This window comes from Cebus imitator, unplaced genomic scaffold, assembly GCF_001604975.1.
Source record: "Cebus imitator isolate Cc_AM_T3 unplaced genomic scaffold, Cebus_imitator-1.0 Scaffold155, whole genome shotgun sequence".
NCBI lineage: Eukaryota > Metazoa > Chordata > Mammalia > Primates > Cebidae > Cebus > Cebus imitator.
Window position 1 is genome coordinate 2,021,940 of NW_016107470.1, and position 21,238 is coordinate 2,043,177.

Consider the following 21,238-nt stretch of genomic DNA (forward strand, 5'->3'; position numbering starts at 1 on the left):
TTTTCTTTAAAAAAAAAAAAAAAGTTGAAATTTTAAAGTATGTGCATCACTCAGTGTAATCACACAAGATCAGCTCAAAAATTTATTTTTACCTCTATTTCTTTCCCCTAAGACTGCAATACCCACACATTGAACTAGAGGTCTATTGCATCATCTTTTAGCACTTTGAAAAATGCAGTAAAAAATCACTCAATGCCTTCCAGGTTTAGTACAGAAGAGATCCACTAACAATTAAAAATAAAGTGCTGTGTATTTGATATGCAAGAGACCTTACAGGGTTAGAGAAGTTTACTTTGAAGTTGGTAGTTTGTTGCTCAAAACGTACCTATGATTCTATGTCTTTATACGTCAAACAATCTTACTAATATAAATTAAAATTTATTAGAACACATATCCATGAAAGATTTTTTTTTAATCAAGATTCCCTTTCTGCTCATCTAGCAAAAAACCTTACTAGTCATCTAACTAGAATAACTTCAAGATTAACTGCCCCAAACACCCCTGAAGTTAAATTTATAGAGCAATTTCCCTTCATAAGACCAAACCACATATAATTTTTAAAAATTTAAATCATTAAAAAAATTCACCTAATTCACATCTTTGATTTCACAGATAAAGAAACCAAAACTCTTGAGAAATTAAAGGTTATACTCAAAGTCAGCTGCTACTTAATTGATGAAACAGGACTAAGTTCCATGAATTTTAAGACTAGGATTTTTTTCTATGTTCAACTGGCTTATAGAATATACAACGAATAACATGTGTGTATACACATATGTATACAGGTGTGTGTGTGTGTGTGTGTGTGCGCATATATGCTATGCTACTCAGATTTTTTTGCTGAAGGATTTTTTAATTCCTCTCTATTGGTGAGGAATGTGAGAACATGAATAAAAATGGCATTCCTACTTCCCTATTACTCTGATTTTTTTTCACTGAATTTTATTTCAGTGCCCAATTTGCAAACTGTTTATCTATTATGTACAGGCACTAGAGTTAGATGCTAAGGAAACAAAGGAAAAAAAAAAAGACATGGTCCCTACCCTTAAAAAAAAATCTGAATTTTAAGTTCAAAATACCTTCCTAAGTCTCCTTTGCTGATTCCTCCTCATTTTGTAAATGCTAGAACCATGCTGTCCAATAGAAATATGTGAGTCACAAATGCGAGTCATATATGATTAAAAATGTTCTAACAACTACATTAAACACAAGTATAAATATATTTAATTCAATATATCCGAACTATTATAATTTCAACAAGTAATCAATATAAAAATTATTAATGAGATATTTCCAGTTGTTGCTACGTGGTCTTCAAAATATGATGTACAGTTTACCACTTGCAGTACGTCTCAGTTGACACTAATCACATTTCAAGGGCTCAATAGCCACATGTGACTAGTGGCTACTTTACTGGATTGTGTAACCCTAGAAAACTAGAATGTCTCAGGGCTCAGTCTTTAGACTGGTTCTTGTCTCTAGCTATGCCCACTCTTGTAGGAACCTTAAAACAGTTTCATGGCTTTAAAACCATCTATATGTTAATAATTCCCAAGTTAACACCTGGCCCAGACCTTTTTCCTGAACTTTAAATTCATACACAACTACTTGGACACAAATCTAACATGTCCCAATCTGAACTCTTGACCTATAACAAGCACCCATACCTAAATCTGCTTCTCTTCCAGACATTGCCATTTCAGTAAAGGGAAACTCCCATCTTTTCAGTTGCTCAGGAAAAAAGCCAGAGTCAAGCATGACTCCCTTCTTTCTCATCCTATACACTTTCCACTACTCTGCACTGCACCTCAAAAACCAATGATATGTTATATGCCTTACAATCCAACCAATTATGGTGATTGCCCATTACCCTCCCACCTCAAAAAAGGAAGGAAAATAAAAGCATGTATCAAACAGTATACTGTAATTGTTTGTCAGGACAATTTATATTTCAGGGAAGAAAGTTTATGGAGATGAGACATCACCATGCAAAAAGAGGCAAAACGCATGTTTAGAATTGTCACAGATATAACCAATAGGTAGAAGAAGTAAGTGTAAGACAGTTTGTATTTCATTTTCAAAAGCTAACAACTCATGAAGTTATATGTCTTCGGAAATTTGGACGAACTTTATCATATCACTGATGAAAATGACATACCTCACGTTCCATGCAGTGGTAAAGTCTGGGTTTAGAAGCAGCAGGGTGCATGTGACATCTATCAATTCTAAAATAAAGAGAACTCATATTAAAAACAAACAGTCCTACCTTTAAAGCTTGGCTTCTCATTCTTTTAAGGATCTCTTTCTCTCTATCACATTATACTAATATATATGTCATGTCATACTAACTTTAATGATAAATACCCTCTTCTAAGATGTCAGGGATATGAAGATTATCCTCAAGACCTTCTACTTATGGTAAGTGTAACTCTCTTAAAAGCTGACACAAACAGTTTTACAATATGACTATAAAGAATAGTCTAATCTCTTCACTTTTTTTTTTTTTTTAGTACTTTTTGGTACTAATTTAATATTTACCAAGGACTACAGGCATGCACCACCATGCCCAGCTAATTTTTTTGTATTTTTCAGTAGAGAGGGGGTTTCACCATGTTGGCTAGGATGGTCTCGATCCCCTGACCTCATGATCTGCCCACCTCAGCCTCCCAAACTGCTGAGATTACAGGCGTGAGCCACCATGCCTTGCCAAGAAACATAATTTCTATGCCACTATTCACTTAACTCCACAAATATCTCAAGTATTAACTGTGAATGCAAATTTTCAAAAGGAAAAAAAAATGACTCAGAATCCAACCCACTTAACATAATTCATTTAGATTCTCCTGCAAAAATTATCCTTTCTTGCACATATTTTTACATAGTTATAGCAATGATAAATGCAAAACTTTGTTCCATTTTTTCACTAAGTATTTTATCATATGCATTCTCCTATACAGTATGTCTTTTTATCAGTTGCATTACAATTCCTTAGTCCGATATGTGATCAATTACCTTGCTCTTTAGGCTGTTTTCTGTTTGTTTTTAATGTTATAGATAATACTACTATAAACATTTGTAAACAAATTTTTTGTCTTGTAGACTATTTTCTTGGAATATATTTCCTGAAGCAGAACTACTATGTCAAAACAATATAAAAATCAGTATGACTCCTACTAAGCATTTCCAAATTGTCCTTCAAATGGGCTGTATCTATTTATACTGCCAAAAGAAACATGAGTGTACTTATGTCCCTATAACTGACCTATATATATTTTTAAAAATGAATGTGACAGATTAAAAAAAAAACGATTAGTTTCTTTGAATTTATATTTGTTAATATGAACATTTTCATTGTTTACTACATATAGTTCATCTTATGAACTGGCTATTAACATCCATTAGCTATTTATTTATCATGGTCTTGAGAATTCCTATATATTCAAATAAGCGCCATAAGCCTGTATTTAAAGGAGAAAAATTAATAAAGTTTAGACACATTGTCTTTGTCTTACTAAAACTGAAAAGAATTCTAGGATTAAGATTATCAATTTAGGGGCACAGCATGAAATTAATGTAACCCTACCAAGCTCTTATTAAATGCCATGGAATAAAATAATTATTACCATTTATTTAGCATTACTGTGTATGAGGCATGGTAGTAAGCACTTCATTTTATATTATTTCACTATATTCTCACAATCACAATCCAAAATATTCTTATCCCACTTTACAGATAGGGAAACTGAAATTTTGCAATTTAAACAATTGTCCCGTGGTCACTCAATTAGCATGTGGCCAAGTCAACATTAAAATTGTTTCCAACAAGTCAACTCCACTGCAAACAAAATTTCTGCCTACAATAATGGGGACATTTTCAGTGTTTAAGTAAAATATAAACTTTTTAAAATCTAAGAGCAAATACACATAAATATATCCAACAGTCATTTAAAAATATTCTAGTTAACAACAAAATCAATTATTTTATTCTATCTTAATAGGAAATTAACACTTATTTGGGGCCCATGATTTCATTACTTGTGAGCATACTGGAATATTCAATTCAAATGAACAATAATTGGATCAGCACACATTTATTTTGACCTCCAAGTCATTACATACATTACAATACAAAATGCCTATGAAGAATAATTAACGTCTTCATTTTTTTTTTTTTTTTTTTTTTTTTTTTTTTTTTTTTTGCATTAATTTAATGTTTTTCAATAAAAAGAAATATATTCTATATCACTATTCATTTAATTCCACAACTATTCCAAGTATTGACTATGGGCAAATATTAAAGTAGGCCCTTAGGACTGAGAGAATGAATGTAATGATAAATAAGGCTTAATTTTGCCTCTAAGTTATCCTCAAGTTGGAGAGACTATATAAACAAATATTATATAAGGCAAAATAATTATTAAGTCGAACATAAACCACATTTTCGGGCCCACCAAAGAAGCTGCAATTAATTCTCAGTGAAATTATACATGAAAGACTATAAACAAATAAAGGGGTCATGGTACCACCTTACCATACTGGAAAAAGTATGAGCAAAGATAAAAATGCATGGAACTTCACACATAGTCTGCTCTCCAACAGATTATGAATACCAGAGCATGACTACAACACAACGTACTGGTAAAATGTACCAGGAAATGAAGCCTCTGAAACCTGGTCCCAATCTCCTGATCAGCCTGGACTTCCTTTACTTTCCTTTACGTGCTATATTCCAACTGAGTCAAACCCCACTATCCTATGAACACACCTCCTACCTGCCTACCTTGTCTTCTCTGAACATAATTCAGATTCACCTGCTTGCTATTCTTTCGGCCTCATGTCTTCCTATCTCCTAATATTTAACCAAACAAAATTTAAAGACTTTCCTAACCTACCTAACTGCAAAAAAAGCTTTTTTCTTTTTTTGTTTTTTTTTTTTTCCTTTGAGATGGAGTCTCACTCTATAGCCAAAGTTGGAGTGCAGTGGCATGATCTAGGCTCACTACAACCTCTGCCTCCCAGGCTCAAGCGATTCTCGCGCCTCAGACTTCCTAGTAGCTGGGACTACAGGTACATGCCACCATTCCTGGCTAAATTTTTGTATTTTAGTATAGACAGGGTTTTACCATGTTGCCCAGGGTGGTCTGGAACTCCTGAGCTCAGGTGATCCACCCGCCTCAGCCTCCCATAATGCTGGATTTATAGGCATGAGACACTGCACCCGGCCTCATCTCTGTTTTATGTGTCTCTTACTTTTGTTACTTATATAAATATCCTCTTAATTGGACCATATATTTTTTGTACACAGGTCTTCCCAAATACATCTTCAAATTATTCATTCAGTCAACAAATTTTGTAAGCATCTACAATAAGCCAGGTACTGGGCTGGCTTAAGATAAGTAAGCACAGTCCCTGCCCCAAAGCAGCTCCATGTCTGACCACAGCACAGAGGAGTGGTAAGAGGATAGGCCTTCCTTAAAGCCATACTACCTAGGTTTGAATCCCAGCTTCTCCACTTACTACCTACATAACCGAACCTGTTGGAACCTCAGTGACACAAGGATAATAACCTCAACCTCACAGTGTTGTGAGCAATGAAATTCATTCTACATCTCCACAGCTTTTTAACACACAGTGAGTATTCAGTAAATTTTGTTCACCAAAACGCCATCACTACTGACTGACCAAGAAATGAATATTTTCAACATAAGTAAGGAAGTCTGGAACAAAGAGGAGGTTGTTCCCTTAGTAAAACTGTCTAAATTTCCAAACTTGTAAAACAGGCAGCAATAACAAAAAAACCCTTCATAGTCAAGTATTTATATGGAGAAGTTTGTAAATGATGGGAAAGCCTCTGAAATTTCTTTTGATATCTACAATTTTCCAAAAAGTGATTATTTTACCTAGGTAAATTGGTTTAGTCCCTTGGAATCTCCCTTTCTACATTAAAGAAAATGTGTCTGACCAATGGTAGTTGCTATTTGTTTGTACTTCTAACACATTCCTCTTCTCCCTCCATCGTAAGTGAAGACAAGAAGTCCATCCTCCATGATCCTCCATGGCACTTCTGTACAGCAGCACAAGGCAAAAACTAACAAACACAGCAAATACTTAAGTCCCTGCTTTTAATTTTATGGCTATGTGAAGACAGAAGAAAGCTTATCAAAGCAACGTTTCCTCTACTGGCGGGTCTCTCCCTAAGAGAGCAACAGCAGCTATTGGGTTCAGCTCCATCACTTACTGGGAATTCTTGGGCAAATCACTTAATCTCTCTAGGCCTTAGTGTTCTCCTCATATGTAAGATGGGTATATTATATGATTAAAACCCTTGAAGTGTTAGTAGAGTCTGACATATAATAAGCACTTAATGGTAATTCCTGTTACAAAGCCTCCATTTCCCAGTCCAGTTACACAAATGATATTAGGACTGGATGCCTCCAGAGGGAGCAAAAGAACTTCCTAAGCTGGCTAAGCAATGACTGCTGAGCAGAGGGATACTTTCTGAATTTTAGGATTTAAAATATCAACAGCCTTGACCATCATCAGTGGTACCTAGTAACACATACAACCACAGGCCCTTCTCTTCTCTCTTTCACAAACTGCTAAATCTTCCTCTTTCAGGACTGAGTTTCAGACAAGACTTCCTTCAGTAAGTATTCCAGTTTGATTTAAAAGGTAGGGTAAAGTGCAATGACAGAAATGAGAAAGGAGTAGAAGTAACTAGATTAGAAGTATTGGACATAATTAAAGAATCAGATCCTCACAACAACCCTTTGAGGTCTTGATTAGTATTTCCTTCTTTTGATGTGGAAATAGAAAGAAAGAGGTTAAGTAATTTGCTAAGTCATTGCTAAGTGACTTCAGCGTGCTGACGAGTTCGATTTAAATCCAGGTCTGCCGTCCTGCAAAACAGATGTTCTTTCACTCTGCCATACTACAGGCAATTACTTTGCCTTCTGTAAGTCAGGACTGAACCAAAGACCTAAAGAAGAAAATGTATAATCAACAGTTGTAACTATTTCACTCTCTCAATTTCATCAATGATATAAATTTCCTCTGAAGTTTCACCCATACCAGCAAATAAATGTATGTTCCTTTGTTACACACATTACATGACTAATCCATCATCATTTTCTCACAGGGAGAAAATGAATCAGGCATATTATACATAGAAAAGTAGCTAAATTTCACCTATAACAAGGAAAAGATAAAAGGATGCTACATAAGTTGGAGAAAAATCAATATACTTTTCTTGCTTCACTGCATTCTAGAAATGGCCAAGGCCAGTAGTCACCTGGTAATGGTCACTGGATTTGACAACTGACTCTTAACAGAGAAAGGTTTTCATGCATCTAGAAATAAATCCAAGGTCAACTTGAATCAGTTATTCTTTTCCTCCAAAATACACTCAGGTTACCACAAGAAGTGAGGCTTGAGGTAAAGCTATATGGTAAACATCAGAGAGGACTTGTTCATTATTGTACACAGTCACTGAACCAATAGCTAGACTAAGCTAAAAACTCTTGCTTACCAACTCTTGTTACTCGTTTGACAAATGTCTGTTGAACACATAAAGCTGCTCGGTAAACAAAGATGAGCCATAATCCCTTTTCCTAATAAACTCACATTCCAGCCAGGGAAACAGTTGTTTAAATAGTCAGCTAAAATACCATGTGACAAGGGATACTATTATGCAAGCCATCTAAATAAAGGACTCCCATAACAGAGAATTGAATAATTATTACTTCTTGAAGTAGTCAAAAAGGCTTCACAGTGTTAAATGTGTGTATGTGTATGCACATGCATGTGCTGGCAACCACACTAATACCGCCTTAAGACATGAGCCTGGCCTCAGCAAAGGCATGGAAGTAAGGCAGTAGTATACACAAAGAATGGAAGAATGCTGCTTGTGGCCACAATGAACATATGTGTCAAATGGCTGCTAACATAAATGCTTCTAGTATTCAAATGAATGTCAAAAAAGCAGCAAAGGAAATTTGACAAGAAGTGTCAACTAACACTCTGCCACAGTGTCTCAAGGGCTTGAAAAGGCTGTGATAAACTGGAACAATCTTCTGATTTTTCAAGTGAATACAGAAATCAGATTTATCCAACTAATAAAAAGCAATTTTTAAGACAGTATACAAGCCACATCAAAATGTATCTAGATAAGCTTCATCCTGGGGGCTGAGAATCTGCAACCTCTGATGCTGAATATAAAGTGGAGGAAAGACTGGGAACAGACTGTGAAGGGCCTTGAATATCATACTAAGTAGTTTCAACTCTACGTTGACCCTGTGGGTATCATGAAATAAGATGAGCACATAACGTATTTCAGAAAAACATCTGTCAAACTGTTTCAGCGTGTCTGAAATGACTGGCTACTGGCATGACGGACATGGGTCACAAAAGAGCCTGGAAATGGGGTAGACCCGTTATAAGGTAATATCATTTGTCTGGGTGAGAAATAATGAAGGCCTGGTCAGCCAAAGAAATGGAGAGCAGAAGATGGCTTTTAAAGAGAGAGCTCAGTTATAGACTAAGTAGGGGTTGTGAAAAAGAAAGGAGCAAGAACAGATGGCAGGAGGGCACACCTGAAGAGACTGTGCAAGAGAGCTCTGTCCGAAAGAACTTCAATGCTGTGGTCTTTCCTCCTGCTTCTTCTATCTGTTATGGTTTTCTCAAACATCAGAATTATAGAATCGGTTCTCTCCCAAACCAAATGTATTACTATTGCAGACTTAAAAAAAAAAAAAATCAATCTCTAACGAAACAGGAATAATTTCTAAACACCTAAAGAATTTAACAGGTTAATGAAAACAAGAATTTAGTTTAGTTATGAAGGAAAAAATCTATCTCAGGAGTAAAGGTCACCTTCAGTTACAGAATACATTTTTAGGTGGATGCCTAGGATTCTGGCATGATTAGTCATACAGACAAACATTCGGAAACTGTCCCATAAATTGTCAGCTTTCTTCACTTGGGTCTTCTAATATGTATATTCTCTATAACAAACAATTTTAAAGGTATAGCATTTTCGTGAAATAGCTGCTTTTTCCTAACATTTTTGACATGTTTTGCTTAGCAAGATTCACCTCTGTGCTCTAATTGCTTCAGTTCATAAGTCTGCAGAATACTCTTTTATTATCAGCATTTTCAGATATATTTTTCTGTCAGACCCAAAATTAACTTCCTTCTATTTACTGATAATACAATATATAACCTGAGTGGTACATGATACCATACAAAACTATGCTATCCCCATGCCCCCACCCCAAAATAGAGAAATAGAAAACTGCTTCCATGAGGATATAGGTTAGAATCAAATCAAAAGCTGCTTTTGGACACATGCATCAGTTGCATCCGAATTCAAAACTATTCGTGTGAGTGAGCTTAACCATTTTATCTTCTGCAAGGTTCCTCTTGAGCCTATTAAAACAAAAACTATGTGGTAAGAAGATACAGAAAGGCCTGCAATACAGTGCCCAGAAGGACAAAACAGAGAAGTGGAGAGGACTTGGAAGACCATAGGAAGAAGGTAGGTTGAGCTAGCATACATAAATGGGGAACTATAGCCTTTCACTTTTTAAAAATTGTTTCTTTGCTATAAGATAATCATTTTATCCCCCAACTAAATTTAGTTATACATTGGTTTGATTATATATTTCTGTGCACCAGAATATAAACACCAGAGCTTTGTTTGGCAAAAAATAACTTAATGGAGTCTTATGGTGTTACTTTTTACCTCAATGTTACTGAAAACTATAGCATGGCAATGGAATGCAGAATTAAAGAGGGTCTAACAGATAAACTTGCTTACCTTTAAGTTTACACCTAAACCTATGCCTTAAAGTTTATGCTATAAACTTGGGCTATGGCTAAACTTAGGCACAGCCTTCTAATAAGGAAATATATATCAAAGGACTGAGTTAAACAGTCAAACAGAAAATAGAAACCACTGCTCATTAAACCTTCAAATCAGAGTCCTTTTCTGTGCTCTCATAAGGGAAAAGTGTTATTAACCTATTAATGACAGTAGGTTACAGATAGCGCTGAGGGAAATTCAAGGAAATCAGTAGGTCATACATTTGGCAACACTCTTCTCTACATCTCTCACCCCCAAAGAGATTGTTTGTCACTCAACTGTAAGCTTCTTGAATAAGGGTTATTCATCGTTTTATCCCCGACAGTAATCAAAACAGCATCTGGTATGAGTAGACCTTTGGTAATGGCTACCAGGCTGGCAACTAAAATTCTCTAGGAAACAAAGTTTTTATTCAAAATCAGCCTCCAGGCATATTGAGCACTTCTGAAGGTACTGCTGTATGAGGGAAGGGGAAGAAGCTTTACAAAAACAGTAAAGGACATGGTCTTAAATGAGTCTTCTCCCAAAAATACCTAAGGTGAGCATACAATGAAAAACAGAATTTGTGCACATGAAGGCTTAATATTGCAGAACACCAAGAAAAGAGACCAGATGGAATGATTAGTGATTGTCTGATGCAGCAAAAAACTCTCTGAGAGAAATGGAAGAAGTGAATGCCGGATAGTTTTGTTTTGCTCATTTCAGCACAGGAACAGGACACAAAGGGCCAGAGCTCAAATGGGACTTGCAGTGGAATGGCACATCATAAATCACTGGGCCGGTCCACAACATACCTATAACATCATGCCTACATTATCTCATTTGGACTGCTTTGAAAATGAGTTCTGCTGCTTATAAAATACTGAAGGATTGGAAACCAGAGATTGAGCCTGAAGGGACTAGAGTCTTCCTCAGAGACATTCAGATTTTTTTTCCCCTTCAAATAAAATCTCTTATGACCCCAATACATAAACAGATAAAATGTGAACTGCTTTGGTTACCAGAAGTACAGTGAAATTCTGCTTGAGGCCTTCCATATAATCACTGTGGTTGTAAAATTTGTCCAAGTGAGTCCCAACTACTCACGTGACAGAAAGGTTAGCACCTACTGCGACAGTGAGTGGAAGAGCCAGAACTAGAATCCAGAAATGCAAAGACTCAGACAAGGACTGTACCTAATACATGCCATGTCACTTCTAAAAACCAAAGGAAGAAAATATGATTCATACTCACCATCTCTGTTCAGCCACTGCTTTCTTGTTCTGTACAAAAGGAGCTTGTTGTGGACATATGGTAAAAGGAACTTCACACACCAGCTCTCCACACCCAGTTTGTTTTCAACAAGGACTATGGGACTCCGGTTATACCTAGCTTCAGGACATGGGATCAGGCCAATTTCATCTCTTAATATGTAAAACACAAGAAAAGAATTAAAAATAAGAATTCTAACCTTTTCAACATGTTTCTAATTTCAGAATATTTTTAAAACCTCACATATTTCCTTCTTCCTTAAAAATATTATTTAGCTCACTTACTGGAATTGGCAGATGTTAACAGTGACAAGAATATGGTAAACCAGTATGCTGTACTCTCTGTTGTCAGGAGTGAAAACTGGTTGTGCCTTTGGACGGCAACTTAAAAATGTCTTTCAAAATTTTGAGTGAACATACCCTTTGATCCAGCAATTCAACCGCCCAGAAATTATCCTATGCCAAAATACATGAATCAGACGGTCACTGCAATGTTGTAACAAAACTAAAAACAATCTAAATGTTTATCAAGATAAAACTAGTAAAATAAATATGGCCCATCCACATAATCAAGCCATTAAAAAACAATGAGGTAGATCTGCATATGTTGATATAAAAAAAGCTGCCAAGATATATTAAATAAAAAAAAAAAAGCAAAATGCTGAACACAGTGTACAGCACAAAGCCTTTGTATAATTTTTTTAGAAGATATACAGATGCATTAAAAATTTTCTTGGAAGGATAACAAGAAATTTTTGAAGAGAGAAAGGTGTTAAGGAAGGATTTTATTTTTATACAGTTTCAATTATCTAGCAAATTCAATGTATTTCTATTTTTAAAACGTCAACAAAAGTGTTTATGCCTGCCTGCTAATAAATGCATGTGGTCCAGAAACAAAGTATCAACAACAACAACAACAAAAAAAGTTATTTTATCAGTGAGATTTTGGGCCATATTTTCTTCTTTATACTTTCCTGAATTAAAAAACCACCCAAATAAATGTTAAAACATAAAATACATTTCAGAATTCAATCATTTTCGTCTGTGCTAGCATCTATATCCCTCAATCCACCTCAATTTAAGCTGAAAATTTGCATTAAAGGTAGAGATTTAACAAACAATATGTATGGCATTTGACTTACTTAGTAAATGAACCAGCAAACATAAAAAATTTTTGCAAAACACACTCACATGCCTTTCAACTATAAAGGAAGTTATAATTATTGCCTACACAAAGCATCCTTTTCAAACAGAATGTCCTCTGTTTAATCAATGAATAACAAGAAACTTTGTAACAGTAAGAGCAGTTGAAATAAGTAGAGTGTCTATATAGATATTTAAAACATGTCTTTAAAAAGTAGAATAATGAACTGGTTTTCAGAGTTTGTGTGAGACATTATCTATTATATCCCTGGCATTCCCTTACCAAGAACACAGTGGTTTGACAGACCCAAAAAAGGGGAAACTGGTTCAATTACAGAGTATGAAAAACACCCTGTCTTTTTGTTGGGCAACTATCACAAACTGGTAGGAGGCTGTGGATTTAAAATAAAACCCTCCTGGAAATGAAACTGGATAGCTTAGAGGTAATTTACTTTCCACTGATCACTTCATTAGTGACCCAGCAGTTTATCAAAAAAAAAAAGGGTATCTTAGGGGTTGCAAGTCATAAACAATTTTTTCAAGCTAATTTAACCCTCAAGTACATTGTAGGATCTATAGGTTTTTGTCCTTACAGTTGGTTCAGTTGGCTCAAAGGTGTTTTGATATACTATATCAATATTATCATTTTTCTGATGACCTAACAATGTACTAGGTACTTTGTGAGGTTCTAAATTCAAAAAGAATAAAGCAATTGGTCTCAGACTTCAAAGAGCTAAAGTCTTGCTGGGGAACTGTATCAATTTCCCTAATAAAATGCTACCCACTTAATATAAATAAAGTCCTGTAGGAAGAATATGGAAAATGCTGAAAGAGCACCTGAGGTCAATGCCCAGTATTTCAAAATACATTTTTTGGATCTCTATTTGGTGATATTAACCTGAAATCTATCTAATTCATTATGACCCCTAGCCATATCTAGCTATACTTGATTAATATACAACTGAATCTCTAGTATTTTCTGATGTTTGTGTTTTACTACATGAAGAATATTAAAAAATAAACTAAGTAAAACTAAATAATAAACACGATGTGATCACTTCAGGGAATTCCGTTCTCTGAGCTATAATAACCTACTTACAACACTTCAAAGAACTGCAAGAGTCAACAACATAAATGTTATAGTAACAAGAATAAAAGACTCCTGTTTCTGGGTATGGTTTGTTTTGGGGGGAAATTTTTTACTTTTTTATAGTTAAACTCACAATGTAAAAACCTGTCTTGCTCACTAATTAAACTGGGTTTAAAATGCCCAACTAATAATTTGGTATCTAAACTACAGGAAAGAGCCATCTGCACAACTGAAAAACACACTGCTTTGACTGGCTGTTCTTTCAAGAAATACTTTATAAAATAAAAATGGCTTGGACTTAGCAGGTGCCAAATAACTGCTTCCTGACAGGCTGATTATCCTTGTACTTCAATGATAATATTCAAATTAATAGTTTTCATTTCTTGACCCTCTAAGAGAACATTATCTCTGATTTTCTTCTAATAAAGTATACTGAAAACAGCATGTGTCCAACACCTGGATGGAAATATACAGACATACACACACACATGCACATACATATCAATATCATGTCATTTTGGTTTCTATAGACTTCAGTTTCCTCATTTGTAAAATGGGCTAGATCTTACCCAGCTTTCAAATTTTATGACTGAGAAAACTAGCAGCTATTTTCATGTAAGGATAATAAAAACAGTCTTAAACAGAGTAAAGCATTAGGGGTAAAAAACACATGAAAAGAGGTAGTTGGGTGTGGAGACAAAAGTACTTGATTGGAAGTCCAGAGTTCTAGTTAGTTTCCATTCTATCTACTGACAGGCAATGCGAATTTGATAAGTCACTTGCCATCAGTATCCTCATCTGAAATATAGGAATAATATCTTCCCCACTTGTTCTGGAAAAGAAATAATGTCATGTGAAGAATGTGGGAAACTACAAAGTGTTAAGCAAGATGAAAGACAGTACCATTAATTCATTTAAGAGCCTTTAGTCTACCAGTAGAGTTCGTTGGTTAATAGATAACAGAAAGCCGAGGCAAAGAATTTAAGCCTTTGTCAAGTTATGTAACCCTAAAATACAGTGTTATGCTGCTTCCTAAAAAGCATAACATGTACTTTGTAAAGACAGATAAGTCAGTAAGCTTCCAAATAATAGTATGCTTGACTTCAGACTTCTGTGCCTCGTCCCTTAGCTCACAGTCCACTTTTTTCCAACCAATTTCCAACGGGATTCTTTCCAGAATCATTTTAAAGTTGGAAAGGACTACATTCCTCTGTCATTTTTTCCGATGAGGAAACTGAAGCTCAGTGAGGTTTATAAGGATTACCTAATGTCATATTGCTAGTGGCTAAGTTAATACTTAGCCTCAAACCCTTGACACTAGAATGAAGAGCAAAACAGGATTTAGATCAATTCTTTCTATTTCTCTGGCAATTTAAATTCTAATTCCATACTCAAGAAACATTGGGAAACATAGGAAAAAACAAACTAAAAGTCTTTTTGTGTGTGTGTGTGTGTGTGTGTGTGTGTGTGGTAGAGATGGAGTCCTACTATGTTGATTGGGCTGGTCTCAAACTCCTGGCCTCAAGTGATCCTCCTACCTCAGCCTCCCGAAGTGTTTGGATTACAGGTGTCACTGTGCCCAGCTGGGTATACATCCTTTTTTTCCCTACTTTCAAAAAGTGAGATCATATTGAACATATTCTATAATCCTTTGGGGAAAAAACTGAGCAATTCACATTAAACATTTTCCCACATAATCAATTTTGATATTTTTTAATGGTTGCAATGAACATGCTATAAATATCAAACATATTTCTAGTTATTTCTTAACAAAATAGTCTTATGAGAGAAATGTTTACATTCTTTCACTACCAATAAATTACACTCTTTTACTTTGTTAGGTTTCTGGCCATTTACATTCCTGGTATTTAACAAGGTGTTCAAGTACCTGCATTACTAAGATCATAAGATTTTTAAAGACATGACGGTTTGGGACAGCAATCAAGTTCTAATCATGCTCATTATTTAGGTTACCTTCATCACAGGCTGCTCCAAAGGCAGAGCAACATGGAATGAACCAGCACATTTACTTAAGATCACACACAGTATGATACATCGCTTTGAGCACCTCACTTCACAATGGGGATCCATTCATTGGCTTCCAGATGATGTTCAAAGTTCATGTAACACTGATATTGACTTTGTTTCTCATGTTTAGACAGCTTCTCCTGTCTGTTCTTTTCAGAAACACCATCAACTAGAATAGAGCCACTTATTATCCACAAAAGTTGTATCAACCAGCTTACCTTCTGGGAGAGATGGATGGTACCCAAATACTAAAACTGAATCCTGTAATGTAGAGCAACCAAACAGGAAACAGTCCAAGGATTCAGGAAATGGTAAAAACATTTTAAATCTAAATAGTAGTTACTTTAGTTTTATTCTTCCCCCACCCCCGCAAAAGGACTGGAATTTTTTCCAGCATGACCAAAAAGGAAAGCTAGTAAAATATCTAAAGGAACTGACCCTTGCATATTGATAATTAAAATTCTACTGATGATTTAGATATTTCAGAAACCTCATAGGCTTTCTCATTAATTCCAAAGACCATCAACTTCATGTTTCACTGAAATTATATTTCCGACCTTATTTAGAAAAAGCTACACAAATCACTACTGTTTATTGTTTTGTTATTTGCCATGCATGGTTAGGTTTTACATATATTATTTTATTCTGCACAATAATCTCATAAAGTAGAAATTTTGATACCATTTAACAAATGAATAGTCTTGTCTAAGTCTAGTCAGTTAATAAATGGCAAGATTGAAATTCAGTTAGACAGCTTAGACTGTAAAAGTCTAAATCCAAATTTTTACAATGATATGGCACTATTTAAATAAATAAATAAAAATCAAGTATAAGAAGCCCAGAAGACTCTGGTTTTCTATTCTTCAGTTTACCTTGCAGGCAGTCTAAAACTATCTTTCATTATTCTTCACCAAAAAATTTTCACTGGGGTCTACCCATTGCCTTAGAAGTATACATCCCTGAGCAACTCTTCTTCACTTCTCATGTCTCACTGAGTTTAAATGCTATGGCCTCAAAAAGAATTATCTTGACCTTCTCATCTAAATCAGGCCTCCTTGTTATTATTCTAAGCACACTTCTTACTTTTTCTGACTCTTTTCATAATCCGTATGTTGACTATCTAAAGTTCCATTAGGACAGGGACCATGTATGGTTTGTTCATTAAACCACCTAGCTTTTAACCCTGTATACCCAGAGACCAGCATTGTGCCTAACAAACAGAGGTACTCTTTTGTGGAATGTATGAATGGAATGAAAGAAATTAAATGAGAGTCAAGGACTTCCATAATCTGGCCCTACTGTACCTTCTCAGTCACATTTTGCTTCTTTAGGTCAATTCACTGCTCCCTGTGAAGGTCTCTGGCTCCCTCTGAGACTACAAATCCCATTCAGACTTCAATATTCAGCTTATAACCCAGCTCTGCCGAGAACCCTATCCCAGATATAATCAGCCTCCCCTCCACTTCTATTAGACTCCCATTGCACTTGCTCACCATGCTGCCATCTAATCTTTACTATAAACTACTTTGTGGGGTGAATTTACTGTTCATGCAGTAGGTCTTAGGTCTCATCTACACCTGCACTGTGCAACAGAGCAGTCACTGGGCACATGGAGACTCTATGCACAAATCAATTAAAATTAAATAAAATTTAAAATTCAGTTCCTCTTCACATGAGGCACATTTCAAGTGCTCAATAGCTACAATGGCTACTGGCTACCATACTGAACAGCACAGACATAGAAAATTTCCACCATTACAGACATCTCCCTTAGTGCCTTGAGTACAAGAACTGTATTTTAAACTAATATTTCACACAGTAAAGATGGTACCTACAACACCTTATAAATAGTGAGAGTTCAATAAATATTTAATAGAAAAAACAATAACTTGCTAGACAAGATAATTTTAACATGACTATTTACATTGCAAACTGATGTCTTCTACATTAGCACAGGGTCTATATACTAAGTTAAAGACTACCCCTAAGTCAAGTTTTCAGTTTCAAAGAATCCAATATGATTATCTAATAGTCAACCATACAAACATTTGTATAGTATTATCCAGTTTACAAAGTGCTTCATATTCACCAATCATTTGGCCAATATATTTCTGGTTAGGAACACAGAGATTCAGGGTAAGCCTAATATTTACTTAGTGGCAACTAAGTACCACTGTGTGAGGTGATTCTCCTGTGTTCTTATCAGCCTCACAAGATCAAGAGGAAACTGAGGCTGAGAGAAGGTACCTATTCACATTATACAGTAACAAAATCCACATCTCACCACTGCATCCTCAACACCTTCTGGCTAAATATTTCTACATAAACAAAGTCATAGTACTTAATGACGATGTTGACTAATAAAATTACAATCTATCTTGAGTTTGGAGAAGGAAAACAGAATGAAAAACTCTCACAATACTGAAAGTGCAATTAGATACAGTAAAGTTAGATACAAACGTTACAGATAAACAATGCCTTTAACAAAAAAACAAAAACAAAAAACAAAAAAACACACACAAAAAAACCACAGCCTCTTTATTTTGGGAGTAAAAGGGCTAAATTAAGGGAAGAAAGTGCAGGCAATTTTGAAAAGCCCAAATTATAAGGCACTTAAAAAGATGCATAGTAATATTATTGAAGATAGTTTTATTGTGGGGAATATATACTAAAACATAGCTGATGACTAGTATTAAACATTGAGATAAGCTATTTAAATGTTGAAGACCTATATTACAACTCTTACATTATTCCAAATATCCAACTTATCTCAAAGTTTTATATCTCAAATGACCCAAATTCTTATAAATAATTATACATTTAGAATATATTAATGAGGTTTTACAGTAGAAAAAGAATTAAGGAAGGGCATTAAAGTCCTTCAAGAGTTTCCATAAATGTGATCCACAAGAATTGGGACATGTTCCAAACTGCACTGTGTTAACCTGCCAAGCCAATGAACATTCAATCTTGGTGTCTTCAAATATAATGATGCTCTTTTAGTAGTCTAAAAGAGAAGGGAAACTAAGATGATTACTCCATTTTTTATTAGAGTTCTAATCTCTGCAGTAATTTCTTCTAGAAAAATAATACCAGTGATGAGAAAATACACTCTTCCTTTGTCCAACTTATTTATTTGAGGTTGTCTCTTACTTGCACTAAGGCTCCCATTCTCAAAAAGAAATCGAAGGGCTGATATACAGCAAGGCATCAAAGCATTCTTTAGAAGGCTCAGCAACCACTATGGATACTGCCAGGAAATCATTCCAAACACTCTCATTTTGAAAAAGGCAGCAGTCATAAGGGGAAGGGAAGTGGATGCTGTCAGAGGTGGCAGGTGTTTTGAGGCCAGCAGTGTTTTGTTTTTAATGAGGCACAGTTGCGCGTTTCCAATTGTGTGCCACAAGGGAGCAAGGCATCCGAGGGCTTCTTAACTCTTTTACAATCATCACCTTGGAGGAAAAGAACACTTTGGTAAGATACAAGTCTGGCAAGCTTTTTAGGCAGAAAAGCTGAACCGGTTAGAATACTTAAAAAAAAAAAAAAAAAGCATGCGTTCCAGTCTGAAAAATAAAAGTAAAAATAAACTCCAAAAACAACTGGATAAAGTGAAAGTTATGCAAAACTGGATACTACGTTTCTTCCCTTTGAGGCGGAAGAGGCATGGGAAAGGAGCTACATTGTTGCTTCTTCCCTACAACTTCGTGTAATGTAGATCTCTCTCAATAGCTTTTCCACTCCTTACGTTAAAAGCGAAGTGTTACAAAGAGTTGACTCTTGTGGTATCTTCCCAGAGTACTTCAAGTAAAAGGGAAGAGATACATGTGTCAGTCCTGCAGTGTCCCGTTAAAGAGGGCAGCAGTGCTGGGATAAGAATGAGTTAACATGCTCATTTTAACTATAAATCCGCTTATGCTAAAAAGTGTCGCGGTTTCATTTGCTTTATCCCAGACTCCACACTGCGCCCATAGAAGCTTCGCTAGAGAATGCTCTGTTCACCTTCAAAACAGAGTGTTTTATCGGAGTCACTTTACAATTTGGTGGCAAGTAAGGCGAAAGTCAAAAGCATCCTCAAACCACCTTTAGTTAGTAAACTGCGGGGTGTGGGGTTCATTAAGAATAAGAGGATCGGTTAACCCCTCTTGCCAACGTCCGGGATGAATCTCAAGAGTTGTGTTTACAAGGCAGACACGGACCCACACTGTTGTGTGTGCGCCCGTGTACCTTAAACAGAGGTAGGATGTGGACCTACGGGTGAAGTCTTTGGAGTTTCGTGAACTCCTAGGAAAAGGTGGGGAGGGAGAAAGTCGTTCCGTTTTGATTTTGCGAGGTCACTTCTAGGGACTCGTCCGCGAGCGCGTTCCGGTAGCGTAAAGCCGGGCCCGCGGCGGCCGACAATGATCCCGCCCGACACGGCTCTGCCTCCTCCCTAGAAGGGCGCGTGGGCCAGGACCCGCAGTCCGCCAGCTGCCCGAGGTCGGCTGGACGCTTGGCCCCGCCCCCGCCCGCTCCCGACGACCCTCGGAGGCAGCGGAGGCGTGCGACTCACATGTGCGGGTTCCTCCTGAAGGCGTTAGTGATGTCCTTCACCACCCGCTGCACCAGCACTGCCACTTCCTCGTTCGTCTCGGCCATGTTGGCGGCGGCCGCGGCGGTTCGGGCGCGCCTCCGCAAGAGCCGGGCCGCCGGCGGGAGTTCCGCGGGGAGCGCGCGCGCGGGTGCGCCGGCTTGACCGCGCCCCCGCCGCCGCGGCCGCCGCCGAGCACTTCCGGGTCAGCCAGCCGGCGGCCTGGGCGTGGCGCTGGCTAGAAGACATCTCAGGGAGTGGAGGAGTTTGCCTCGGCGCGGGTAACGAGTTTCTAAGCGTCAGAAAAGACGCTGCACATTTGTTTGCAAAGTTCTCTCAGGCTGCCGATTTTGTTATTTTATTTTTTAGTTCACTAGGAACCGAGGAGTAAGGAGACCTCCAGACACACTCCCTGAGAGTCAGAGACCTGGCTGAACCCTCAGCCAGGTCCGGGCATTCCTGAAGGAATGTTCAACTGAGGGTGCAGGGCCTCTTAACAGTTAGTCCTAGGAGTTTTTCAGAGCTTGTCCGCTTTATTTTACCAGCCGGAGGGATGAGAAGGTCCAGAGGTGTTGGGGCGGAGCGAGTCCCTATTTGACCGTGTTGGTGACCCCCTTTCTAACTGCCAATTTCGGTCTCAACTTGAAAGCAGTCCTTTTTAAGAACATTAAAATTCTTAAATTTATTAAAGGAAGACAAAGGAAAGTGAAGGAAAAGTTGTTTGCCATCTGGATGTAGGAAGCAGAAGTAATAGCTTTTAGATTTTTCGATCTCATTTTGTACTGCATTTGGTAGTCTTTGCGTCAGTTTTGGAATTACTAAAGGATCAAGACCTTGATAGGGTTTGGTCATAATAGCAAAAATGGATTTTTGTAGGAAAAACGAGCTTTCTGGTTTATTTGGGATTTTGAAGTGCCGTAATTAAAATGTTTATATATCAGGCTTTTTTTTTTTTTTCCCAGACGGAGTCTCACTCTGTCGCCAGGCTGGAGTGCAGTGGCGTGATCTCAGCTCACTGCAACCTCTGCCTCCCAGGTTCAAGTAATTCTACTGCCTCAGCCTCCCGAGTGGCTGGGACTACAGGGGCGCGCCACCACGTCCAGCTAATTTTTGTATTTTTAGTAGAGACAGGATTTCACCATGTTGTCCAGGATGGTCTCGACCTCATCATCCGCCCACCTCGGCCTCCCAAAGTGCTGGCATTACTGGCATAAGCCACCGCTCCCGGCCTGAATCCTAAATCTGGCTGCCTTTGGTTCAGTTTCTCCCGCCACTGAAATGTTTCTTTAAAAACTTTT

The 21,238-nt window shown here is 37.0% G+C and overlaps 1 protein-coding gene across 3 annotated transcripts in view; it reads right to left on the reverse strand.

Moving 5' to 3' along the window:
* The window catches only part of PTAR1 (protein prenyltransferase alpha subunit repeat containing 1), a 50,050-nt gene extending 29,962 nt beyond the window's left edge, over nucleotides 1-20,088 (reverse strand). For all 3 annotated transcript variants that reach the window (XM_017543441.2, XM_017543440.2, XM_017543439.2), the window contains exons 1-3: nucleotides 19,923-20,088; nucleotides 11,096-11,265; nucleotides 2,159-2,225 (exon numbers count right to left, since the gene is read on the reverse strand). In XM_017543441.2, coding sequence (XP_017398930.1) covers nucleotides 2,159-2,225; nucleotides 11,096-11,265; nucleotides 19,923-20,008 — 323 coding nt within the window. In that variant the 5' untranslated portion in view covers nucleotides 20,009-20,088. The remainder of the gene's footprint in view (nucleotides 1-2,158; nucleotides 2,226-11,095; nucleotides 11,266-19,922) is intronic.
* Nucleotides 20,089-21,238: the final 1,150 nt, after the last annotated feature.